The sequence below is a fragment of the Amblyomma americanum genome, chromosome 1 (assembly GCF_052857255.1).
Source record: "Amblyomma americanum isolate KBUSLIRL-KWMA chromosome 1, ASM5285725v1, whole genome shotgun sequence".
NCBI classification, from domain to species: domain Eukaryota; kingdom Metazoa; phylum Arthropoda; class Arachnida; order Ixodida; family Ixodidae; genus Amblyomma; species Amblyomma americanum.
In genome coordinates this window covers 43143848-43170929 of record NC_135497.1, presented here as the reverse complement: position 1 = coordinate 43170929, position 27082 = coordinate 43143848, and the positions used below count along the sequence as shown (strand labels likewise).

The 27082-nt window shown below is 45.6% G+C and overlaps 1 protein-coding gene and 1 long non-coding RNA gene across 2 annotated transcripts in view; one reads left to right on the top strand and one right to left on the bottom strand.

The window, feature by feature from the left end:
• Positions 1-27082, bottom strand: part of dsd (attractin-like protein dsd) — a 116158-nt gene that overhangs the window by 63061 nt on the left and 26015 nt on the right. The window contains exons 9-13 of the mRNA XM_077645532.1: positions 25465-25529; positions 25225-25371; positions 19076-19197; positions 12849-13008; positions 6281-6484 (exon numbers count right to left, since the gene is read on the bottom strand). Of these exons, the coding sequence (XP_077501658.1) occupies positions 6281-6484; positions 12849-13008; positions 19076-19197; positions 25225-25371; positions 25465-25529 (698 nt within the window). The remainder of the gene's footprint in view (positions 1-6280; positions 6485-12848; positions 13009-19075; positions 19198-25224; positions 25372-25464; positions 25530-27082) is intronic.
• Positions 10912-11529, top strand: LOC144112705 (uncharacterized). Its single transcript, XR_013310387.1, has 2 exons — positions 10912-11052; positions 11358-11529. It is a non-coding gene; the product is annotated as an uncharacterized LOC144112705 (long non-coding RNA).

Genomic DNA, 27082 nt, shown 5'->3' with positions numbered 1-27082 from the left:
ACAGCTGCAGATTTCGAAAATTACATTTTTGAAAAATAGATTTTTTCATGATTTTTTCGCCTCTAAGAGCCGTCTCCCCCCTTAATCTCAATTGATACTGTAGGCGTTAGTGCACTGACAAAAAGTGTGAAAAACAATAGTCAATGAGCATATGGCAACTATCAAGCAGAAAAAAACTGAGAATAAGCAGTTACAGGGACATCCCCCCTCGCACTCTCTGGTCCTCGCATATTCTGATCTAGCCTATTTGGCAATTAAAATTTAGCAGTGAGACAGAGTAAAGCTGCAATGACCTGCAAGACATTGGTCACATTCTCCTTGCCAGCACTGCCAAGGAAGTTATTTTCATATACTAGAGGCCTAGACGAGTTTATTATAAATGATATAGATGCACTGAAAGCAGGCCAGCAGCTTTTTCGTGCCATTATTCTTTAACCTAAGGTTCAAAGGAAGCCCTTATGGCAAGCACGCTTTTTGATAATTTTTATTACCATACTTACTCACGTAATTTATGCACTTTTTTCCTAAAATTAAGGATTAAAAAAAAGGAGGTGTGCAAATTATGTGCAGATTGCATGAATACGTCCTGAAAAAGCTACACAGGTCATAACGTGCTAAGTATAAGGCATATTCACACATAAATAACAGCGCGACAGACGGGGCAATAAGGATGAGACAAACACGAGCGCTGAGCCAACTGGCCCGGCTAATTCCACTCTTGGGTACGGCATATTGCTGCGTATCAGTAGACCCCACAACTTGCACCTCTTGCTGGGCAAAAAAAAAAAGTTGACTTCAAATATAAGCTGGCTCACCCCACGCGCCTGCCACAGACCCACGTTATGTTGTTCCCCTTGTGATGACATGACGGTGCATGCGCAGCTCAAAGCTATGAACGCGGAATGATAACAATTACAAAGCCAGCAGTCAGAAGCAAATGGAGATACAAGGCGATAAAACGCTGTGCTCACAACAGTGCCCGGCTGTGTAGTGGCAAACAGAATAACCAACGGTTCAGTACGTTTTGGATTCTGGCACGACACATACTCTGGAGGTTACCGGAAGATTGCTCTTGCAGCCGTTCGTACAGAAAAGTGACCACCGGCATGAGCGAGCTGGGTAAACGGTGTGCAATCAACTTTTCTTTACCGCAACTAATTTACAAACAAATTACCGACTTTTTTTGCTCGCTCACCTTTCGCAGCCACATGCGGCCGCTCAGATCTTCCCGAGCCTGTCCTGTGCGCATCTGCGTGCATGCTGGTGTGCTTATGCATAGGGAGCGCAAAATATGTGATTAAAAGTTGTTTTTTTATAAATCCAGGTAACAAATTAGGGGTGCACAAATTACGTGAGTAAATGCGGTATGTTTAACTAAAAAGACATGCTTATTTCAGTGCCCTATTGGCGCAAACACACAGACTATGTTTCAAACATGCTATTCTGTTTCTTTAGTCTGGAAAGGAATTGGCAACTGACGCAGTATAAATGCACAAAAAGAATTTAGATGCTAATATAAAATTTAGAGCAAAAAAAAGTATGTGACAGTGCTCATATTCAAACCAACAGATGGCACAAACTTGTTGCATGTATGTCAACCAAGTGACTAAGACATGAGCACAATGCACTGCTCAAGGAAATGTGCCATATTCACTTTATTATAATGCTCCACTTATTTTGATATGCATTCAGTATTAGTGCCAAGAAAAGCAGGGTGATATTCTGGTGATTTGGCAGCGAACCACAAGGCGCCCGGCAGCCGGTGCCTGGAGATGATGATGTCGTTCAAAAGGATCAAATGGCATTATATTGAGGGCAAAAAGGTCCAAACGTACATTACAAACTTTTCCGGCCGAAAATAACCCAGCCGAAAAAATGGATACAGCTCAGACCATTTATAATGTAACCGCTTATAATGCGGGATTGCATTGTATGCGGCTTTTTGTGACAACCGCTTCGCTTCCCACAGAGTTCAATGTATTGGTGTACCGCTTAATAAGCGGCAGCGCGTAACCGAAAATCGCATATAGTACGGTTTCTGGAAAGCCTGGCGACCCGCGTACCGGCGCGGGTACGTGGGTACCGGCGAGCACAAGGAGCATGCTTCCCAGATTGTGCAAGAAGGGCACAATAGGCGGGGCGGGAGAGCATTGTCAGCGTGGTTCAATGCAAGGCAGAAAGCAGGAGAGGATGGAAAAAAAAAAAAAAAGTTGCAAAGCAGGCATTTTTTCCTCTCACTCTCCGGTGCGCCTCTGCTAGGCACACTGATTGGACAAAACTTGAAAGCAGGTTATGGCATGACCAGACGGGCATGTTGGAGCAATGGCCACAGCGGCGGCGAGCGCACGGCACGACGCTGCAAGCGCTGCTCGTACCGCGCGCAAGTGAGGTAGCGTTTTGTCATGCCGGAGCCCATGAGCGAAGTATGTGTCGTCGCGTGCAGGGAAAAGTTGACACCGTAGGCAAGTCAGCTGACAATGTGAGCAAGTCTACAGTTTCGATGGCGTCTGCTCCTCTGAAAGGCAGGAAACTGCAAGCTCTCGAAACCAGCAGAGCATTATGAGAGACGTTGAGAGCAGTTTGAAAAAGGCTATAGTGGCAAAAAAGTATGGTGTCGCCGACGATACTGTGTCCGCCATTTAGAAGAACAGCGAAAGTTGCGACAACAGCTGCAGGAAGAATCCGCGTCGCTTGCAAGGAAGCGGATTCGTGCGTCAAAGCACGAAGATGTCACCGCTTCATTTGAACTGTTTCGTGAGGTCCGGGCCCAGAGTGTTCCTGTAAGTTGCTCGATATTGCAAGCCAATGCCAGGTGCCTTGCAAACATTTTGGGGCGTGACTCACTCAACTGTTGTATTCAACGTTTCAAGGACCAGCACGAGATAAGCTAGTCGTCGTCATCGCCGACCCCAGCGGCGTTCCGTGTGAAGTAGTCGCCACAGATGAAGACATCGTGGCAGCGGTGTGCGGTCACGATGGGTCTCTATCCGAGGATGAGCCCGACGAAGCGAGTGAAAGTGCAGCAGAAGTTTTTTGCAAAGACATGCTCAACTGTTGCAACAAACTGCGCCTCTACTACGCTCAGAGAAACCTCAGCGAGCAAGCGCTGAAGTGCTTCACTGTTTTTGAAGATGCCGTCATTAGCAATGCAGTTAATCGAAGTGCCAGACTAAAATAACAGCATTCTTTCATTCATTACGACTCTTCGACAAAAATATCAAATAAACTTCGTTGTCTGTGATTGCAGTGTTGCGCGTCTGATGCATTGTCAGGTGCACTCTGAAAGGTAGGCTGGCCATTCTGAAAACGTGAATGCATGGAAAAACTATGTTTGGTTACAGTGCAGTACCGCTTATAATGCAGATTTTCCCGACTCCCGCGGTATGCGTTATAAGAGGTCTATGCTATATACTGAACCTCCAGAACCATGCAGTGTCCGTGCCAAAGACAGGCAACAGGCTTCACCACACTACACATGAGGCTGATGGTGGAGCGTGCCCATCGCAGGTTTCAAACTGTCTGCCTTATCAAGAGGATCTCAAATAAGCACAGTGGCATGAAAGAACTCGATCTGCTGAGACTGACCCAAGCTTTTGTCCTCAGCCGCATGGTATACGTTGCCCTGTATATCAAACAGCATGCGTGGACAGGCCAAAGTTGGACCGCCTCATCAGAGGCGCAGTCAAATGCACACTCCGGCTACCTCAAAACACATCCACAACCCCGCTTTTGGCCTTGGGTCTGCACAATACCATCGATGAACTAGTGGAAGGCCACCTATCGTGCACGAAGTGGGCAGAGCACTCCTAAAAAATTTTGGCCTCCTGCTAGGTCCATCTCCAAATCCCAAATCTGCAGTTCCCAGAAAGATGTGGAGCAAATTAGTCATCCCCCCCCTATAGCCAAAAATATGCACCCGGAGTATCACCAAGAAAGAATGACGGCAAGATGTCAGCCTACATCAGTGCCATCACTAAGATCCCCAAGTTGCCTACACTATGTTATAGAACACGATCAAAAGGCAGCCATAACTGCAGTCATCACAGACGAATACGGGGCAGTTAAGAACGGCTGCTCCATAATAGGCACCATGCCAGAAGAAGCAGCCATTGCCCTAGCTATTGCCATGGCAGACGTCTGCACAATTATCAGCAATAGTAAGACTGCCATCTGCAACTTAGCCTGTGGCCGAGTCTCCCCAAGTGCACATCTCATTCTTGAAGGCGCCCCAGCACGACAATCGAAAATCACCTTAATCTGACCTCCCAGGCAATCTAGCTGACCACATCTCTACCCTGCCCATGAACTGGCCTACAGGGCGAGGGAAGTTACTCGGCGAGAGATGGTGTCTGGATCCAGGGGTAGCTTCCAAACTTACCAAGAAATTATATCAGCATACCGACTGGCGGACCCTCCATCCACCTACACACAAGTCGCTGACCAAAACTAAAGCGAACGCGTGGCAACAGCTGCATCCAAATACCTACCCACACCTGCTTATACTCTCCAGAATACACCCAAACAGATACACATCGAATGCAAATTCCGCTCACAGCCAGCCACACTACCACAATCCCTTTGGGAATGTCCAACACCTATCCTTCACACATCCAACAATCACCCCAACCGAACAGTGGGAGGCACTGTTGTGCAGCGCGGAAGCCGACGCTCACCTGGGCTGCGGAGGCCGCAATGACGCCAGGACATGCGGCCATCTGATCTCTCCAGCCCCTCCCTAAAATCCCTCAGAAATAAAGTTATTACATGATGTACTAAATGAAGTGTGCGGAAAACTTGGACAAGGACCGAGAAGAAACACATGCGATAACTGACAAGCGCTGCTACCAACTGTTTAATGGGGTGCGACACACGGAATATGAAGCAAAACATACGGGCATGCGCAAAGACAGTGGAGGCACACACGTCAAACAACCGCGTTTCGATTATGGAAAAAACTAATTCAGATAAGCACATACAACGGTATAAATCTGCAAAGAAGCATCACTTGCGCAGCGATCAGATAATCTTTTAATACGGAAGGCCTCCAGCACAAGCCAAGCTTTTACATTGGCGCTCCTGCCTAGAACCTTACGTGTTCTCAAATCTAGCCCTACATGTACTGACACAGGAAGAAACATGCCGCACAAGATCCAAGGTTCTGTAGCTATTTTCTAAATTTTTCGCACGCTCCCGTAGCTGGTCATTAATGGAGCGGCCAGTTTGGCCTGCATAAGAAGACCCACAAGAAAGGGGTAAGCTGTACACAACTCCTGTAGCGCAATTTATATATCATGCAAAGCCAACTTGCCCGACGACATGCTCTTCTGAACTGTATAAAGTTGTTACCTGCCTAACATCAATGAACGAAACGCAAACAATGGAACTGAAGTGTCAACACAACGGCACCAACGTATTAGCTCCTGGAAAGGAAATACAAGTGAGGTTGATTAACCCTCCTAAAAGACGGTCTTTGCACCCTTGAACTGAAATTACCTTCTTTTAGCATTGAGGTTCTCTCAGCCAACAGCTTCTCATTTTGCTGTTTGTTGTTCAATTGTCTTGTTAGCGTTTCATTTGTTGCTGACAGTACATGACAGATGGCACCAGTGGTACGTTCTGCTCTACAAACTGAAGCCTGCCTGCAACATTTGTGCATAAAAGGGTGCATACAAATTGTGGTCTGTCTCAGCTAAACTTTTCATCTTTGTCTGCTTGTCAAGGAGGTTCTTGGTATGTGCGTGTGATGCACGAGGACTTCGTTATATCGTGAAAAAAAAAATACACAGTTTTCAATAGGACAGAGACTGGGAAATGAAAAAAAAAACTTGTTAAATTCAGGTTCGTTATATCGAGGTTCGGCTACATTGAAACACACCTTTCTCACTTTGTGTGTCTGTTCACAGCATATTGTGATGTATTGATGTCACAGTAACTAGCCCCCGCACAACCACACCCCTTAGGCTAAATGGCCAGCTCAGAGGGCAAGTGATCATGGGTATCAAGGGCCCTACCATCAATGGATGACGAGTGAATATTTTTTAATTCCATCACAATGCAGCCATACACGTGCACACATGGACATACTAATTCTCAGCTTCAGATGCTAACTCATGTGCGCATGCAACATAAAAGAAAGGTGAGCATTAGAATCTAGTAAACATGGCAGCTTACAGTACAGGTCACATTTCACAAGCATGACATTGCACCGAACAGTGCTAGCCACGTGTTCAACAGCTAGCCGCAGGACGGCATTCTCGTAACAGCATGGACTGCAGCCTACCTGAACACTTCGTAGTGATCCACTCAGTGCACTGGGCCAGGGGAAAGGTGGCAGCATATGCATTGGTTTCGAGGCATCGCTGCTGGCTGATGCACCACATGCAGCTGCCCAATATACAGGCTTTGCACGTTGTCCGTGAGCTGCAAGAGTTGTCGCACTTCACACGGTAGTTGTCAGACAGCACTGCCTTTTCTGTCTTGTTGCCTGGGCAGAACAAACACATGTGCTCAGCTGGCCAGGAGTTGATAGAAGAAACAGGGAAAGCATTAACCAGGTGTACTTTACATGGCTTGTGCTGGCACACAACACATTTGGGTACTATTCTATACTAAATCGATGCATATGAGTTGAAAACTTATACTTGCTGAGCTCCGCGTTGAGCTTTAGTGAAACGTTTCCTGAAGCGCGATAGTGGAAGGCATTACAATTAAGAGCACAGCTAGACATGAAAGACAGCACTCCCAGCTGTAACAACTGTTGAAAAAGCATGCTTGTTCTTGTCTCCTGATTTTTATGAGGAGGCAAGGACAGCTGTCTTTTTCTGACTGAGTATATTGCTGACCCATTTTCTTCTCCTCTTTAGCATTTGTTTACTGCATAAGATTTTAAGGAGTCCAACATCCCAAAGCAACACAGGATACGAGGGACACTGTAGAAGAGGGCTCTGGAAAATTTCTACCCCCTGGAATTCTTTAACGTGCACCCACATCTGATAGTACACATTTCTCTAACATTTCACCTCCATCGAAATGCAACCCCCATGGCTGCGATCGAACCCACGTCTTTTGGGTCAGCAGCCGAGCACCATAACCACTGAGCCACTGCAGCGGCTATTTACTGCTGAATAAAATCAAAATGCATCAGAAGCAAATTAAACTTTTGATCAGCAGTATGCTTAATTAACACCAAGCTTGCCAACCAATCCTGTGACCACAGAACTGCATGACTTGCGGCTACTGGTATCTCCAGCAAAAACATTATTGGATGCAGAAATTAGATGCCAATAGGAAAACTCAAAATTGGTCAGCAAGCAGTCATTCATCTCTTCACTGTGAGTGCACTGTCAAGATGTGGCTCAGCGCTCTGACAAAAGCGCTACCGTCTCCGACCCCTCTCCAAGCTCTAGTTTCGATGTTGCGAAGAACACAGTCCTGCTTACAAGCCATGAAGAAAGCAGGCTTAAGATGTCAGAGTTTGTCTGCTATGTACTCAGTCATGTGCCGTAATGCATGTGGCCGAGTGACAGTGCATACTACAAGTACGTCAGCTTGGGGGTCAGCTGCCTTTTAAAAGTGTCTTGTCGGACTACTTATGGGGAAAGTCTATTCTTTGAAGCTCAATTTTTTTTGTTTCTTAAGATATTTTGGTGAAATTTTCAGGGTAGGCTCACAGCACAAACACCTGAAGAACTACAAAGTTTCATGGAGCTATGCACACTGGTTCTCAAGTTACAGGAGTACATCAAAATGGTTCACATGGGTCCCTTTATCCCAGCCCTGGTGAATTGGCTAAACGTGTTAGCACGGTGAAATTCACTGTGGCAATTCCTGGATAGGCACCTCAGGGCATGACAGGGCCTTTTTTTTTTTCTACATTTCCTTGCTGACAAATTTTAGCACAGCACTGAATTCAGTGTCACTGATTAGACTTGCCTTATCCAAATTTTAATTGTTTATCACAAATTCCAGACACAATATCTTGAATAAAAGGGCTTGTCATGCCTTCAAAAATGTATTCAAGTATGGAATAAGAAAAACCTGATAGAAATCCGATTAGCGGTTCCCGAGGTGCAGCTGGGATAAGCAGCCACACCAGGTAAAAAATTCATTCTGAGAAAATGGCCCTCGAAAGTTGTAATTACGTTCAAAGGTCTAAAATGACCCTGCAGAATAGCTGATGGCGTCTTTCCACACTTTTTTTCCTCTGCCGCCAGTAAAGTCTTCACCCAGTTTCATTTCTTGGCCTTGCCCATGCAAAGGGCATCTTTTTCGGCAGCTTCCTGGATGGCTAGTAGGTGTGGCCAGGTGTGTGAGCCTCATCGACACAGATTTCTTTGGTAACCCTGCAGCAGCCAGCATTGTACCTTAGAACTGCTTTATGCAGTGCAGTCCCCAGGTGAAAATTTCCTGCTGGGAATCTGCTGGTTTGTACTGGTCCCAGCAGCAACTTTGCTGGTTTCGGTCTGGGCCTGCTGGTCCCAGCAGCCCACTTGCTGGTTTTGGTCTGAACCTGCTGGTCCCAGCAGCACTACTTGCTGGTTTTGTGTTGGGAACTGGTCCCAGCAGCAACCTTGCTGGTTTTGATGTCTGAGCCTGCTGGTCCCAGCAGCACCACTTGCTGGTTTTGTGTTGGCGGATTGGTCCCAGCAGCAACCTTGCTGGTTTTGTACTCGATCAACTGGTCCCAGCAGTAAACCTGCTGGTTTTGTACTCAGTCAACTGAAACATATTGTTGCTTTTAAAATCAAGTAGCCGGTCGTCAGAAGGGTTCTACTGGTCTCAGTAGAGAAGAAACCGGCTTTATATTGAGATTATTATTTACTTGCCTGGAGAAAAACTGATCAGCTGGGAATTCAACCTGGCGTGTATTGGACCAGATGACCTAGCTAGTTGGAAACCAACTAGACATGACTAGTTTCATTCAGAAGGTGTGTATTAACAGCCATTTGGCAACTGCTTCAGCGCTTGAAACTTGAGTATTTATTGGGAGACAGGTGTAACTAAATAAAGAAACACAGTGACAAGCTTCTGCGACAAGCTTCATGCACGGCTAGCAGTAAAAGTGGAACTTCGCCTTGTGAATTCCAACTCCAACGCTTTTCTTAAAACGATACTTCGTCAATGGAAGATCATGCCTATCAAGAATATATAATATCAGTCTTTGAAGCGCTTTGATTGCCTTCCAAGACAATCCACACTCAATGGCAAAATTCACAGTCAGTGCAAGGAAGTCCTCAACAGTTAAATTACTGCATTGCGTCTGATCTGACGTCTCAGGGTGCTCGGAAAAGTCAGGCAGTTGCGTGTGATTGCTCGACGATGTAGGAGTTTCCGTAGGACCTGACCAATTATAGCTGCTGCCATAATCATCCCCATCATGATGCGTGGCCTGTGGTGATGTCTGCGCTGGTGAAGATGACCGCATAGGTCCTTGCTCTGGCGAAGCTTAGCGTGTAGATCCTTGCGCTGGCGATGGTGGCGGCCGCGGAGATCCTTGCGCTGTTGACGTCGGGTGCGTATCCCCTTGCACTGGTGACGATTACCGCGTAGGCCCTTCAGCTAGAGACGGTGGGTGCGCAGACATCCGAAGATAACTTCTGGTGGAAGTCGGAAGACCAGCATCGCAGCCTGGGTCAAGACAACGCCGGTACCGCTTATTCCTGCGGCCCATTCTTTCAGCTCACTGTGACAATAATACCACGGCCACCATCCGAATAGCACTTGAACGTCGACCGAAGAGAAGCACTAGGCGGGGATTGCTGTTGCTGCTGCAGGATTTGGATATGGGGCTTTCTCTTTGTATCGGGCGGCCCTTACAAAAAAAAAAAAAACTCGTGTCCTAGCCTATTTTGCAGGAGGCCCTACAGTTACAGAAAATATACTAGTTCACTGCACTACAGTCGTCGAGTTGAACGAAGCGTCTAGTTGGATTTGGATTAGATTTAGACAACCTGGACTGGTGAAAATGCCGATGTGGCTATCCTTCAAGAGCTCATTGAACTGATTTACGAGTAAATTAGCACATTTAATTACATGAACATGCCACTAAAACTTAATAAGTAACTGTGTATCAATTGTTTTGTTTTAAACCAGTTTTGAAAAACTTGCTTACTGACTACCTTTTTTCTTGTCCGAAGTTTGTCGCATCGATTTTTGGAGATAGCAACATTGGGTACCTGTTTACTTTTCTATTCCCCTTTTTCCCTGTCTTCTCGGAGTGCACGGACGAGTATCGATCCCCGTCTCTCTGTTCTATCATACTGTGGCGGCTTTTAGCTTTTTAAATTACTTCGCTAATCCGAACTTATTCAGTTAAATAATCTGCGGCTGATCTGCGCTTGCAGAGTTATTAGTGATCCTTGGTGTGCATCACGCTCCACAGACACGTGCGATGTTTGCCGTTGTCAGGTTCGCGCACGATATAGATAAGTTGTACGTGATTCCTGCAAAGGATATTACGAATTTCAACCCGAAAAACAACACAGACTTCAATACGCGGTCTGTGTATACCGCGTTCTGGAGAGATCCGCTGGACGGAAAGGACAGCAGTCACTACAGCACCCAAGTCCTGATGCTAGGAGGTAATGGCTCAGTTTTGTGCACCTTAATTGCATGAGATTTTGCCACGCGAACTGGGTTACTATAATATATGTGTGTGTATGTCTGAATTTCTCACTGCAGAGTTGGAGAAAGAAATCCAGGAAAGGATGAAAAAAAAAAAGACTTGCGATGCCAAAAATTCTAGATCCGCATGATTCTTCAAGTGAGACATGTGAAGAGGAAACAGCAGCCCAAAAGAAGAAGGTGTGCTTGCATTGTGCAGTGTTATATCTTGTTTCATTGTGCAATCTCGTGAAATTTAACCTGCGATGTGTTGTAGTGTATGCTTGTTGCAGCACATCCTGTGTTTTTAGTTTTTTCGTTCTTTAGAAGCAAAAGCGAACTCTGCTGGCATCCAAAAAAGCAGAGTATGATGAGACCATGCTAAAAAAAAACATGGACGATGCCAGAAGCAAAACACTGGCAGCTCAAAGCCGCGACAGCCGCCAAGTGGTAAGTAGTACGCCTGCTTAGCTATAAGCTGCCTTATAATTATCAGACACCTTTAAACGTCAGATTAAATCTGAAACCGTGAATGATAATTCTTTATAGGCCAAGAAGCGAGTTGGCTAAAGTTCTTTAGTTATTATAGCAAGTTGGGAGTTATGCGCACTATGCCCCTGCAATCACCTGCTGGATCATGCGCACTATGCCCCTGCAATCACCTGCTGGATCCTACTGTGTCACACCCCTCCTTTCTTTCATATGGCAGCTATCTCTGCAGCACCTTATTAACTGTTGTAAATACTTTTTTGCAGCCACGGTCAAGCACTGGGGTCTACAAAAGGGCGTGGACGTGGACCCCGTCGTAAAAAAACATCAACAGGATCCTCAGCGAGAAGATTCAAGATGTCGTAAAATCCAAGAGGAAGGATATGCAGTGAACTGTCCATTCACATGAGAATAAACATGCTAAACTGCACAAGACAAGTAGAGCTTCTTGCCTTCTCCTGCTGTTGAGAACATGCAATGCATTAGTATGCGTCAAAGCAGCAAGTGGGAACCTGTGTCCAATGAGCTGTGTTTGCTCGGCAGTCTCGGATGAGCAGAACTGGCATGTTAGTTTAGCTTAGGTTCCTCAAATTCTGCGTGAAGGAACTAGAACAATAGAAGTGATACAAATACCAGACAGCACTGTATTTGTGGTATTTGCCTCGTTTCTACTGATGTTATTCTTTCACGAATTTCGAGAGGTCAAAAGCTAATTTCAGTGCCTGCTGGTCCCACTAACACCTGCTGGTCCCAGCAGCGCCTGCTGGTCCCAGCAACAACTGCTGGTCCCAGCAACGCCTGCTGGTCCCAGCAACGCCTGCTGGTCCCAGCAACGCCTGCTGGTCCCAGCAGCTCCTGCTGGTCCCAGCAGCTGCTGGGAATCTGCCAAAATCCCAGCAGTGTTGGGACCAGCAGATTCCCAGCAGGAAATTTTCACCTGGGTCTCCACAGTGATCAGAGATGCATGCTGCTCCTTGGGCACCAGGGAACACTGGACAAGGTGAAGACTGACACATTTTGACACATGCATCTAGTATTACAAATGCTGCACAGGCAGCTCAGCAATTATTAAACACATTATTAACGGTGATTTACAGACCACTGGGAACAACCCTTACACTCTGTCAAATATGGAACACACCAGTGTTATTTATCATGTTCTGCAAAAATGGCTGAACCTACCAACTGGGAAGTAACTTATGACCACTAATATTCCGTGCTTGCAGGGGGTGCACCTGTTCACAAGGGGTTCCTTGTACTTCAAGGATACAGCTAGCCTAAACCTAATTTGAAGCTTCATGCACTCAAGCCGCATTCATTACCTTTACATAAGTGACGCCATATGAGAAGCTGCACAACATAAAATATAAGGCAGCAAGGAGACTTTTTCTGTTGATAGGCATGAGACACAATAAATGCACAAAACAGCAAAAAGACTCATTTCACTCTGAAACGCTTCAAATGAAAGTGACAGTAGCAAAAAACATTCCAAGTATTATACAACAGCCATGCTAGATGCACATACTCAGCTTGTAATTAAATGCGGGAATTTCAATAAAATAAAAAAAATGAAACATGAAATGTAGGTTTTGCATAATTTGAATTACGATAAAAATTCCTCTTAACTGCATAAAATGGTACAGGAAGTATCCTGAAGCTGAATTTATTATTCTTTTTACAAAGTCGGACAGTGAAACCAAGGTACTTCATGAAAATGCAAAAATAAAATGCATTGCAGCACATGGTAACATGTTTACCTGAGTCACGAACAAATGTGTAGCAGCGATGGTCATTCTGCCAGCCACAATGAAACTCAGTGTGGCAAGCATGGCAGTTATGCAGCTTGTCACAGTTGCTGCTTTCTGATTGCTGGCATTGTTCAACGTCCGTTTGGTTCTCTCTTGCATCAGCCAAGCCCTGTAAAAATTTTTTTCTTGTTACGGAAAGGCACTGCACGATTTCAATTTGACACATATACCAAGTCCTTCTAGCACATGTTTGAACACAGTGTCAAACAAAATCATACTCAGAACGCTGGATAAAGCTACCTAACCAAACTGAATGTCATGTCAATGTCTATGCAAACTAAGGACAATGAATTCAATAAAACAATTAAATGATGGGCAGGTCTGCGTGTCACATCAGTGTTCTAGAACATAACAGCACACAAAATAGAGCAGAGATAGGAACTCAGCATACTGCTGGTACTACAAACTACTACGTACTACTAACAACTGCATTTTTATTGCACATGCATCAACACATACAATGCATATACAAGGTACAACAAGAAAGAAAACGAAGTGACGCTGACTTATTCTGTCTATCCTGTGTGCTCTTCTGTGTTAACAAACCAAATGTGGTAAAAGCATTCTTAACTTACTGAGGCTTTCAATAGTTCACATTAAAGGGATAGCCTACTGACTTTTACCTACTATATATTTTTTATGGCAACTGAAAGCTCCTGCCCAAGTAAGCAAATATCAGACTGTGGCACTGAGAAACACGGCACAACAATTTAGAACTTAATTGCTTCATATGGTAGCCTTGTCTTCCCGATGGTACACAGTGTCTTCAAACACTAACATCAGGGGCACAATATATATAGTTAGCATAGTAACTCTATACAACAATATGAACACGATGACAGCCGCACCACTCACACAGTGTGTAGTGGCAGTAATGAGCGATATTAACAGAGATGCATAGGTATTTATTTAGGGGTGTGCGAATAATCAATAATTTCGAATATTCATTCAAACAGTAATGTATTCAATAATCAAATCAATTTGAAAGTTTAGTATACGAAATCTCTAAGTACTTCATCACGAGCGAAAAACGTTTCTGGAACACTTGCTTTGTGTGGTTTTTGGTTCAGCGTACCTCCTGCGGAATGGCACCGCGGCACGCGCGACGCCAAAGCCCACACTCCATAGATACCTGCCAGGAGTACGTCCCATGTGCCTGAGTGCCCACGTGCAGGCCGAAGCCGGTCTGCGCATGCGCATGGCAGCAGGCGTGAGCGTAGCGCCCAGATCTGCACCTGTCAGATGTCCACGCCCGCATTACCCACACACGACAGATCTGGCACGGCGGCATGCATCCTTTGGAGGACGCATGGCTCCCTTGGCTTCCGTGGGACGAGTCTGAGCAGACTGCTGCAGCTGCACCTCTTCGCGTGAAATTCGCTAACCAAACACTACGGCAAGAGCACGAAGCAAATCCAGCACGAAACATGAAGATGGGGGCCCTTTTCCAATGTCTAATGCAGGGTTGTGCCGTGTGAGCGGTGAGTATGCACAGTAAGTGTCCATGGAGTCACCATTGAAGAGCAACAGCTGCACAACGATGCAATCACATCTGAAATAGGCCGCTTAAATAATCTCACAGCCAAAAACTATGTTGGCATCGGATGTAGGTCGACTCCCCCAATTACCAATGGCCACGTTCACAGATAGTCAACACAGCTTCAATGAGTTTGACAAAGCTTCGATTCACTCCGTTTCTTTTTACGTAATGGCCTTGTGTGTTACAAAAATAGATATTTAATTCTGAAAATACATAGTGTTATTCAACCCTTTAAATGTGCCATAAGTATTTAAAATTGGTTTAAACAGCGCAAAAGACGCGGACGTAGAAAGAACACACAAGACACACACAGTGCTGTGTGTGTCTTGCGTGTCCTTTCTACGTCCGCGTCTTTTGCGCTGTTTAAACCAAGTATGAACCACCAACTAGCCCTTGTAGTACAGTCGAACCTCGTTATAACGAAGTAGCATCGGGACCGTAAATCAGTTCGTTATATCCGATATTCGTTGTAACAGTAGACATAAATATCGGCTGTGACAAATTCGTAATTTGGCTCGCGCAAATATTCTAGACACTAAAATGCATTATATACTTGGCTTTGAACCCACTACAAACGTGGTAATCCTTACCTGTCTCCTTGTGGCATTCAATCAAAATAGGCCGGAATATGGGAAGGTTGACACGACTGTTCTTACGTCGCCGCGCACGTGAAAGTGCGTGGCGCGAAACGACTGCACCATGTGTCTGCGCATAGGCGACTTGGTGTAGAGAGAGGAACTCGAGTGAGACACAGCGGGAACCATCGCGCCTGCGTGCTCTGCCGAAGCGCGATTGGTGGCCCCGAGAGGGACCGTTGAAAAAAAAAAGCTGCCAAAGCAGCTTTGAGAGAAGAGGAGGAGGAGGAGAGGGGGCGTTGGGCGAGAAGAGAAGGAGGAGAGGCGGCGTTGGGCGAGGAGACATATGCAACGCCAGCCCGGGATCAGCCAAACAGGTTTGCATTCGTTCATTTGAAGAAAGATGTTATCTTCGTCTGGTGGCTTTTCACAGCGCTGCGCAGAATGAAGTTTTCTACATTGTCCATGCTCAAGAGGGCCTTTTCTACGTCAGCAGTTTTCGTCGTCGGGAGTTTTTCCAAATATCCTTTCAGCCTCCTGGCCATGTCCGCGGCATCCGCACTGCTCATCGTTGGTTCATCCCGTTCACTCTCACCGCTGTCGCTGCTGCTGCTGTCATCCTCGGGCAACAAAACGCGATCCACAATTTCTTGATCCGTCAGCTCGGGCGCCACGGCCAAGTTCTCATCGGCCGAAACGAAATCGTCGAATTCGACGCCTGGGACTGCCAGCCGATCCCAAGTTCTGTCCAGCTCTGCCTGGTCTTCGGGCTGCACTTCTTCTTCGTCGGCAGGCAGAACAAAACCGGCATCCGCGAAACAGTTCCTTATTGTCGACTGCCTCACCTCATTCCACGACCCGTACAACATTTCGAGTGTCGTCTTGATGTTTATTGTTGTCGATCTATGTCGATCGATGTCAAACACCAGGTGCGTCACCAAACGCTTCCTATAATTGCACTTAAGCGAACGAATAATGCCTTTGTCTAAAGGCAGCAAAGCAGAAGTTGCGTTCGGTGGCAAAAACTGCAAGCGAACTGCCTTCAGCACGATCGAAACTTTATGCGCCGAACAGTTGTCCAAAAGCAACAGGACCTTCCTGTGCTGCCTCTCCATGTCCTGGTCGAACGCTCTCAGCCAGTCCTCGAAAAGCTTGGTCGTCATCCACGCTTTTTTGTTCGACGTGTATTGAACCTGCAAATTCCGGACGCCTTTCAGGCACCTCGGATGTGCCGACTTGCCGATGACGGTGAGCCGTCTTTTGTCGGAGCCGTCCATGTTCACGGCAACGACGACAGTCACCCGGTCTTTGTTTTTCTTGCCCCCATGGCAGGTCTTGTTCTTCATCGCCAGTGACCGCTCTGGCAACAATTTGAAAAACACGCCGGTTTCGTCGACGTTGTATACGTCGCACTCGTCGTACTCCTGGAGCAGAGGACGAAAATTCTCCAGCCACGTTTGACATGTCTCCATGTCGACAGCGGACCCTTCGCCAGACAAAGTGTGGCACGCGATCTCGTGCCTATCTTTGAAACGTTGCAGCCAACCGCTGCTTGCACAGAAATCGTCATGCCCCAGTACGCAGGCCAGGCTGTGGGCCTTCCGTTGAAGAAGTGCTCCCGACACCGGCAAATTTCGCGCCCTCACATCTTTAAACCAAGAAAGCAAAGCCGCTTCCACGTCCGGGTGATGGCAAGGCCTAACTCGTTTACGGTCGGCTTTTATGGCGTCCTCGGTGTTGCCCTGAATCTTCTTTCTAGTGGCCAAAATGGTGGATAACGTACTTGGAGGAACGCCGAATTCCGAAGCAATATCCTTTTTCTTGCGGCCACTGTCCACAGCTCTCAGTATCTGCAGCTTTGTCTGGAGCGAGATCGCTTTCCTCTTCGATGCCATTTCGAGCGCTGCAACAACAAGACTGGCCGCTGTGCTGATGTCAGAACGCCGGCCTCAAAGTTGCCAATGTTGCTGCGCTTGCCTTTCTTTACCGCTGGACAAGTGGCGCCGCCTTTCGGCCCTCTGTCATGTCATGAGCTTTCAGAGTTTTCGCGCTCTGTTCACAGGTGGCGCGACCATCCAAACGCGATTTTTGTGCCAGACGGCAAAACTTTTTCAAACGATAAAAAAAAAAATTCAGCTGTGTATCGGCCTTCGATTTTCATTTTGGTTTTTGTTTTTTTTTATGCTACTTTCAAGTTCTGAGCCTCGTGTAAACCAAATATTTCTTCGTTACAGCCGATATCACGGCGGATCTCGCGTTTTCGGTTTCGTTATAAAAGAATAAATGTCACTGAAATGAAGCATGACCAACCAAAATTCGTAATTAGTTCGCTATAACCGATAATTCGCTATATCAGTGTTCGTTATAACGAGGTTCGACTGTATTCGAAATATTTGCTTCGAAATTATTCGAAGAAAATTACTATTCGCACATCACTAGTTGTATTAAAACTTGAGATGAAAGCATTAAGGTGGTTTTAAATAATACTAGTATAAATAAAATAGTGCCGATGATAATTATCCGATACCAGCAACCACTTTTGCCAATGGCAGCCCAGTAGCAGCCTGCCTTTCTGAAAATGGCAGAGATGACGAGAAAGCATGGTTATACCGTGCAAGCAATGTCACTAGCTGAAGAAGGAAAAAATGCTTTTAAGTTTCTTCCATCAAAAATAATGAAAGAAATGCTATGTATCACACTCCGTCCTACCTATAAAGTGTATTACCGCATTTTCCAGTGTATAAGTCGCAGCCTTATTCTGAATTTATCGTTGATGCTTCTTATACAACGGTGAGGCATATAGTACAGCCAAAAATGACGCCCAACTGTGTTTCATCTTCTGCTGTACCCAGCAACCACGTTTGAAAATAAAATCGATGTGTAAACGGGGAAAGAAAAGTTGTAGTATTTTAAAATGTAATCTTATGGGTAGAAAGGTACACAATCTTGGCATGGACGGACTGAATGTGGCGACCACCACATCCAGTCCAGCCATGTTCTAGAAAGTTCCAATTTCGGCATCAATTCAGTATGGCTTCGGGTGCGTCACAAGTGTTGCAAGGCACCTTGCACATTGCATGTTGTTCTTGCCCTACATGATGCCAGTTCAAGGAGCTATGATGCAAAATTAAAATTACACGCTGTTGAATGTGCGCTTTAGAACTGGAAACAGGCAGCAGGGAGGCAGTTCGGCATAAGCGAGAAAATGAACCGCGACTGGCACAAAGCTGCATGAGTGCTCTGGCAGATGAAACTAACAAAAAAAAACTTGCAGGATGGTTAGGAGTAAGTAACGCGAACGTTTGAGCATTAGCTATGATGGGGGAGCAAAGAGCTTGAGAAACACAGCAACACTACTGACCTTGGCGTGCTGCCAAGTTCACCGGGCGAGTCATCGCAGCCACGGCTCTTGCCAAAACAAACACGCTGTTCCACTACTCAAACCACCGCATCTTGGCGAGGTGTGAAGACCTGTGCCATGCACCTTGTCTGTGCTGTGAACGGCACCCACAATGCCATCAAACTGAAGAACAAGCTAAAACTGCGGGAAGAGTACACACTATCCAGATCTCGAGGATCGTCTGTGTATGCGATAGCTGTTGCAAGCGTATATTTTCACCTCTCTCTGAAACGAAGGTATCCCCAGTGTATTTTCATAGCACTTACCGAATGAACAGGTGCATCTGAACTGGTGTGACTTGTTTGCGATTCTCTTGCCCAAAAAACTGCCGGCTTTTCAAGGCAGTGCGACTTATACACTAGAAAATATGGTAATATCGACCCCAGGCGACATTGTGAAAGTACTTGGAGAGCCACAAAGTTTTAACACAAGCAACCATTGGCTTTGACCTGACTTTCTTTGCCAATTAAAAAAATAAATTCCAGCCTAAACCTGAATTCTGCCCTTGCTAATGTCATCATAGGTAAAAATCTACAAGAATATTTGAACATTTTAATACTCGTCTCCAGCAGCAGATTGTCCCTTTAACAATCAGCTTGCCTACATATGAGTGCATTACAATAAGGCTTAATGTATAGAGAAGGGTAAGGTGTTCACCAACCTTGGATCCTTTGGGACAGCGCTTGTGAGCACAGACAGTGCCACACCACACACAGCCATAGTTATTCTGTAAGCAGCTTGGGCAAGAAGTCTGCTTTTCACAAAGCACAGTAAGGTTGGCAGCTGGAAGAAAAGAAGTTTTTCAGGAATTTCTAGGAAACAGCAAGAAGAGCACAAAAAACTACTAAACCCAAAAAGATAATGCAACATTCTTTGGTGCAGCTACTGTATGATGCAGCATGAATTGGACACTGTCATTTCTAGGAAACAGCAAGAAGAGCACAAAAGACTACTAAACCCAAAAAGATAATGCAAAATTCTTTGGTGCAGCTACTGTATGATGCAGCATGAATTGGACACTGTCATTCACAAGCGCGAGTGATATTTGTCAGTAATACAATATAGGAGATCCCTGTAGTACACCTAAAAAGATTACTGGAAGTCCCAAACCAAGCCACCTCAAAAAAGGTCGCAGACATAGATCATTGCCTCCCGTTGCATCTGCAGGCCTCGTTAGAGCTATTGGTACTACAGCAGGCCCTTATCCAAGACCTCAGTCAAGACGAATTCTCGAATATGATTAATGATGCGAGCCCAATTGGTTGGTTTCCCATATGACTTGATGTAAAAAAAATCCCCAAAAAACGAACTGTTTCACTCATGCAGCGACTGCAAACCATGGTGACCCCATGCAACGGTACACATGGGGCATCCGTGTAGCTGCATCGAGAAAAGAAAAACCATACAAACGCTTCCACACAAGAAAGCCTACCCTTACGAGATGGCTTCCGCACACCTTCCTGCTGAAGTGCGAGGAAGCTGCTTTGCAGCAGCACGCTTTCTTCGGGATAAGCTTTTTTCGTTGGTGCAGAAAAGGCAGGGCACCTTTACGCCTGCCTGCGCTTACCGCATAGATCTGACATGGCCAGATCTGCCCACTGTGCATGCGTCATGCGCAGCATGTTGCCTCCAACAAACGAAAAGGCATGCAGGCGCAGAGTGCACCCACTCTTTGCCTTGGGGCTTATAACCGTGGCACTGAATTTAAACTGAACATGCATTAGGACAGCACAGAAAAGGCCAGATATTGGCGCCACGTGCGCATTGCCTATGGCGGACTGAAAGGCCTGCGGTGCACCCGCTCATAGTGTTGACAGCTACAGAGCGGAAAGCGCGAGAGAGGCACACAGCTACCAAACTGGGCACCTCTAATGTGTTTGGAGGCAGAAGAAAAACAGAAATAAATCAGAGAAAAAAGAGACCCCAAATATGAGTTTCTGCAGAAGACAAAGAGAACTGGACCAGTGCCGTTTTAAAAAAAGGATAATATGAGCCCATTCCATGCCCTCACTCTTCAGCTTACTTCATGCATACTGCAATAAATGCTCCATTTGAATAAAATGGCCTCTCAGCAAGATCCTAACTGTACTGTTTTTATGTATTATATTTGGACACATGCCACACGCTCGTATATCTTGTCTTGGGACACATCTGAGAAGTTGAACTTCTGATAAGACGAACACATTTTAGTTAGTGCAAAAGCACTACTCCGGATGCACAAACATCAAGCAAGAATCTTGTCTTGTCTTGTCCCTTGCTCTGAACTAACCCGAGCTTACCCGAGTTACTCAGGTAAGCTCTGGTTGGTTTGGAGAAGCGTCGCGCAAGCTGCAGCCAATGGGAGGCAAGTGGCAGGTGGTAGTTAAATTAATGACTGGTCGAGAGAGGTTGCTCTTTAACACGGGCCGCACTATCCCTACCGGTGGCTGCAATAGGAACAACCACCTGCCACTGCAGCAGTGTATCGCTTAACTCTTTCGTTACCACGGGCAAAATGAACGTTTTTGGTAGGTTTCAGACATGATTTTTTTCCTGCAAAATATTTGAGGTATAAAAAAATGCACTATGTATGATTGTGATAGCAATAGAATGTGCTTTTTGAAGACATTTATTTCAACATAAATGCTTTACGTGAATGTTGCGAAAAAAATCGGCAAACACACAAAACAATATCTCGTGCCTTAGACCACTTTACCACAAAACAACCATGGAGTAACATGCCGCCGATTAAATTAATGATTGGTCGCGGGAGGTTGCTCGGGAAGAGCAACCTGGGTCGTGCAAGTGCCACCAGTGGCAGCACCTGCCATAGCAGGGCAGTGGTGCATCGCTTAACCGCTGCACTAGGTACTCTGCCAGGAGGGGTATGAGGACTCCCAGGGATCTATGAATGTAAAGTTGACAATGACTCAACATATATGAGCATTAACCCATTAACACTATCATGTCATACCCTAAAGGCAGAGCTGAGGTGTCCGTCCAATTTTTTTTTTTTTTTACGCGGACTACTTCTGTACCTTTCACAACATTGCACCTGATGTATGAAACGGAATATATCTGACCCAAAGTCAGCACTAGGGTGTCTCCAAATGTGGCTCCTTCAGACAATATCAGCCATTGATCGTTAAATTGGATAAGAAAACTCAAGCATAAAGGATTTACGGTGTGTTTCCAATGCCCCCCCCCCTTGCTCTACTTCATGTTGAAGTCACTGGCAGCATGGCAATGCGTTGTCTTCTACAACAAGCTTGGCCACGCACATTTCCAGCAGACAAGAATTTTGCAAAGCAGCTTATGGCACACCACTTCTCTTTGCTTCAATCACCTCTGCGAGACATGGGGTCTGTCACAAAATAAAGCCAATCCTTTGTATTTTCTGTGCACTGACCCTGCCTACGTGCTGGCATAGCTGTACAAAATCCATTGAGCTGCACCACCTATGTGCTTCAGCTGTGCCATTATGGGTGACATACAACATTTTCCTCTTGTCTGCCAAGGCTATTCGAATGACCGCAAGACATTTCTGTGCAGCCAAAAAAGGTGGAATGTGCCACTGGACAGCACAGCTTGTGTTGCATTCCCAGAAGGTCCACGGACCACAGAAAGTCCCCAGGCACATGGTAGTAAGGCTACTTTCGAAATTCGAGGTCACTGTCCTTCTATTGCAGTGGTTGGAGTATACATTGTTTGGAATATGGAACACAGGCAGAGCAATCACCAACATTCAATGTAAGGCTAATTACACCTGCCCGTTAACACTACCACCACAGACCTAATGCCAAAATAACATACATCTTGTCACCAAAAGGCATACTAAAGAGCGCTGCTTGAAACTGCAGAAATCAGGGTTGCTATGACATCAGAAACAAGCAAGCTGTAGAGCTTACAAACTAACTGCCCAAATGACACAGAAACACCGACTTTTCGTCCAGACTTTACGAAAAAGTGACAGAAAACAGCTGATCACCTTCACCGTCAAATGAATGCAGACACTCAGATCCGCACTGATTGGCTAGCTTAAGTGCACACCCCTCATCACTGGTCCACACTGTTGTAGGCAGTAGCCACATGCAGTGGCTAGGCCATCTGCGTGGCTTGGCTTGGCTGCACAGCGGCGCGCCCGCGTGAGGCTCGCTGCGGCTGGCGCGCGTCTTGTGCATGTGGCTACTGCCTACAACACACACGCCACACCATGCTGTGAAATAACCACACGCGTGCCATTTCCCCATGACTGCCCAAAAGAAGATGGCCACGTGATGACATCACAGTTTCAGGTTACCCACACCGACGAGGGCACCATGAATGCCAGAACTGCCCTAATACAGCTATCACTCTGGAAATTTTATACCATTCATACTCCACTTCACGGAAGAAAGTTTAGCAGAGTATGCACAGCCTTCAGACAACTCAAGCAGTACTAATTTGTCAAATACAGTCTATGATATCGTTAGCCAGTTTTGCCAGGTAAGGTCACTGCAGTGAATTTATTACTTCCAAAGAATGCAGTGATTTCAAGTATGGCTGAAATTTGGCTGAAATGCTCCATTCCACTGATGAATACAATGATGATAACAGCTTCCAGCTGAATTTTTCGTGGTCCTTAAATCTGATGAAATCAGGATGAGATAAACAAGTATTAAAGCAAGACTGATCTGAGGTGACCCTGAACAACACAAACCTAATTGCTGCCTGAAGACCTCAGTTACCTTAAGAAAAATAAATAAGGGAAAAATACAATAGCTAGCACTGACATCACTGCAGAGCTCACAGCTCCCAACCTTCTTTCTATATTCAGGAGCCCTGTCACATGAAGTACATTCCTAGGAGCAAGTACTACTGTACTGGTGCCCACTGCACAGAAAATAACACATTTACCTGACAGTGATAAAAAAATTATGGTCGATTTGCATAGTTCGGCCAAATGCGAATTAGGTGCGTCAGTAGTTCGGTTTTCACTTCACTTCTGGTGTTCAGATCCAGTGTTGACGGATGGCTACTGTTCGGAGAGCGACAATGGGTTAATGTCCATTTCGATAATGTGTTAATGTTCACGCAATAATGGGTTAATGTCCATATATGCGAAACTTGTCATTCTCTACATTTATAGATTCCTTGGAACCTTCTTACCACTTCTGGCACAGTGGTGCAGCAGTTAAGCAATGCGCCAATGCCCTTCTATGGCAGGTGCTGCCATCTGTGGGACTTCGGTTGTGACCCAGGTTGCTTTTCTTGAGCAGCCTCTCACGATTAATTGAGCTGCAGCCTAACAAGTGCGCCAGCAGTTCGGTTTTCACTTCACTTCTGGTGTTCAGATCCAGTGTTGACGGGTGGCTACTGTTCGGATAGCGACAATGGGTTAATGTCCATTTCGATAATGTGTTAATGTTCACGCAATAATGGGTTAATGTCCATATATGCGAAATTTGTCATTCTCTACATTTATAGATTCCTTGGAACCTTCTTACCACTTCTGGCGCAGTGGTGCAGCAGTTAAGCAATGCGCCAATGCCCTTCTATGGCAGGTGCTGCCATCTGTGGGACTTCGGTTGTGACCCAGGTTGCTTTTCTTGAGCAGCCTCTCACGATTAATTGAGCTGCAGCCTAACAGAGTGGGCAGAGTTCCTAGGTGTGTGTGTGTGTGTCTGTGTGTGTACGTGCATGTGTGTGTGTGTGTGTGCATGTGTGTGCGCGTGCATGCGTGCGCGCACGCATGATAACACTCGATAGTACCAATAAAAGATGGCGTCGTCATGCAACCTGGTAAGTGGCGGTTAAAGGGTCATAACATGGTCTACCAACAAACCTTGCTTTTACGTTGCAGCGACTAGCCACTACGGTATTATGCGTACTTAAAAAAGAAGTAGGGCTCTATGCACTCATTTGAGCTAGAAATTGCAATTCGAAGTTATCGGCTTTAAGCCGATACTGGCAGCGACGGTTATATTGAAGCACCCTGAGCAATGTCATAAACTAACAGCACCGTTGTCTGCTGCAAAACTGCCGCGTGCACAGTGGGTGCGGAGCAGAGCGCACGCCTTCCCGAGCTCGCCCGCAGCACATTATGATGAAGTCCCCGCGACCGGGCAAAAGATAGAAAAAACAGGGAAGGGCACAGGCCTTTGTCGCCCGCCAACTTCCCCCCTTCACTCCACAGTAACCGACGGCGGAGCGTGGGCTGCGGTACGGCGGTGCCTGCCTTCAAGAATTTATATACACCTAGGCAGGTGAGCGGCCTACCACAAAACAGGCTTCAGACAAACAGACAGACAATGATTAAATGTGGGCAATGCACGCTATAAGTGCTTGCGCACTAAAATATTCTCAAGACTTGCTGCCATGCCCTCTGAATGAGGTGCATAGGTGGTGGCCTGGCATGCCCGTTCTTTAGTGTCATCCTCACAGGTAGACGTAGACAAGTGTCACTGCACTACATAACACACACATACAACCGTCTCTTTAGAGCCTGTCTCTTTCTGCCACTGATCAAGACTGCCACCCCACAGGAGTACTTCCCCCTGTTCCTGCAGTAACCATTTCGGTGGCTGGCAGACCAACTTACTGCCTCATGACAAAGTGCCACATAGAAGCCATCACTTGTAAAATTGGAAATAGAGCTAGCTATGCAAAATATGGTCACAGAAGAAAAGAGCAACCAGAAGGCTTTCTACACTTTCCTGTCACAAAGGATTCCAAACGACCATGGAAAAAAGGTCTCTCTTGAGACACAGAACCCGAAAACATAGAAGCTGGTGAGAGTTCCGTGCAAAAGAGAATCAGTCAAGTAGGGATTTGCTCACAAACAACGCCTACCAGACTTTCGAGGACATGTGTGAATTCCCTTGGTTGCATTGAAGAGGTGAAACGCCTGGCAAGCCTTTTTGTCTGGATTCCAAGCGCACTTGATGCCAGTTGCTGATGTAATGCACTTCTCAGGGGTGGAAAAGCTTCGACATGACCCTGCAAAATCAGATGCCAGTGTTCATGGAGTATTAAACAAGTAGAAAGATGGCAAGCTTGCATAAGGTTTTGACAGTTCTCTTTAGAACCTACCTGGTGTAAATTTGACGATACTTGTCAACATCTGGCCGTTAAATCCACCAAAAATGTACATTGACCTGCGGAGAACCACAAATTAAAACAAGACAAGTAGTACCTAGCCTAGGTCCAATTCTTTCCCTCCACTCAATAAGGCTTTGCATGCTCATACACACTAGAAATGCATCAGTAATTTATCTATTTATTTATTCAGCTTGCCCCTAAATACCCTCCTTCGAGGGTATTACATAAGGGGGGGGGGGGCTCCGCATAAAAAAACATGTACAAGGAACATCATTATCAAGCAAAGGAACAATAAACAGACTAGGTATAACGTGGAAAAATAATTCAGCACCACAGAGCAAATAAAGAAGCAGGCGATAAAAAGCAATACAATACAAATTATATGTTTAAAGAAAATGATAAGGCATAACGGAAATGAAAAATACTACGGTGTACGTATTAGGCACGAAAAGAACAGAAGTAATCGCAAAAGTACAGCAAATAGAAAAAAAAAAACATTCAAAACTTTCGAACATTTCAAACATTTCAAATGCCAACGTCGCTGCAGATGAGAGCAACAAATGTGGAGGCATTAGATTCAATGGCTATGTGCGCTGGTCAATTGCTCCACTCTATGACAGTGCGTGGTATGAATGATTTCGCAAATGCAGACGAACGACACACGATGAGTAACTTTGTGCGGATGGTCGAGCCACGGAAAGAAGGCTGATGATGATTGGAAAAAATCATGGTGAAGCGAAGAATGGTGACACAGTTTATGGAAGAGTGCTAGTCTTGATAGCGTATGGCGGTAGGACAAGTCTTCTAATTCGGCGCGATTTTTTTGGGCAGTGGTGCTGGTAGTCTAAAAAAATAAAATGCGCAGCACGATTCTGCAAGGACTTAATGTTAGCTATGAGACAGGCTTGATCAGGATCTCAGATGGCTGATGCATATTCAATCTTCGGACGAATGAGTGTGATGAATGCGAGTTTTTTCAGGTGCGGGGGAGCCAGTCTGAGGTTATGCTTTAGTAGGCCGAGTGAGCGGTTGGCAGACACTAAAGATAGATTAATGTGGTTAAGCATGCGGGGGAGCCAGTCTGAGGTTATGCTTTAGTAGGCCGAGTGAGCGGTTGGCAGACACTAAAGATAGATTAATGTGGTTAAGCAATGTTAAGTCTGACTGCAAGAAATTTTCAGTCTGCCAAACAGTATCAATTGTGCAAAAGCAAAAATTTATGCCTCAAGTAGATGTTATAGCTAACTAATATGCCTGCACTCAGTCCTAAATAGGGAAGTAAAAAGAATGCTAAGATACAATATTTTTTACCTGTATGTTGTTTGCAGAAACACTGAAGTGAATTCTCATTATCTCTCTCATAAGATACCAAATAAACCTAAGGCTGCGCTCCGCTGTTTCGTTTTTAACACTAAAGAAGAACATAAAAAAAACTTAGCAATGCCAACACAGCTCATATGACATAACAGCAAACAGCAAGATGCTGTTTACTATTATGTCATTATGCTGGCTTATGTACACTGGCTTATCTAGGGTAATGGTATTAGCCAAACCAACATGGCCTTGTCAGACTAAGCAGGCCTCTGTCACAATCAATATTGCTTACAAT